Here is a 427-nt window from a genome sequence, read left to right as displayed (position 1 = left end):
CACCGCTAAATTCCTTCAGTTTTAACAGGGGTAGTTTGTAACTATGTTGTGACTGGTTACTGCTATTATTATGAGTAGGATTCACACTTACATTGGTAGCGGACTTACTGTCACCTCCTTCAAACAGCTTCTGAGCTTTGTTGTAACAGGTAAAATACTTCAGAGAGTATTGATCAATCTTCGCCTGTTCTTCATCCATGTCACCATCTTCTTGTAACAGGATATCACCAATTTCTTGATCCAACACTGTGAGGGACTCATAACGAGTGGTTAGTACATCAACCAAAGCTTTGATTTTATCAATATCTGAAGATGACACCTGCAGCTCCTCTTCAAACGAGGTACATGTCTTCACAAGTGATGTCCTCAACACTGATCGTTTCTTCTTAAGAACCTTGAGATCTGCCATTTAGAATGATTGGGTCCT

General features: G+C 40.0%; 1 protein-coding gene across 1 annotated transcript in view; it reads right to left on the bottom strand.

Moving 5' to 3' along the window:
* Positions 1-108: 108 nt before the first annotated feature.
* LOC103524125 overlaps positions 109-427 on the bottom strand; it is a gene marked incomplete at its 3' end in the record, with an annotated part of 8,964 nt that continues 8,645 nt past the window's right edge. Inside the window, exon 2 of the mRNA XM_008489130.1 lies at positions 109-402. Coding sequence (XP_008487352.1) covers positions 109-402 — 294 coding nt within the window. The remainder of the gene's footprint in view (positions 403-427) is intronic.

The sequence above is a fragment of the Diaphorina citri genome, unplaced genomic scaffold, assembly GCF_000475195.1.
Source record: "Diaphorina citri unplaced genomic scaffold, Diaci psyllid genome assembly version 1.1 scaffold112754, whole genome shotgun sequence".
Lineage (NCBI taxonomy): Eukaryota > Metazoa > Arthropoda > Insecta > Hemiptera > Psyllidae > Diaphorina > Diaphorina citri.
The sequence above is the reverse complement of the archived record's forward strand: the minus strand, read 5'-3'. Positions and strand labels throughout refer to the sequence as shown.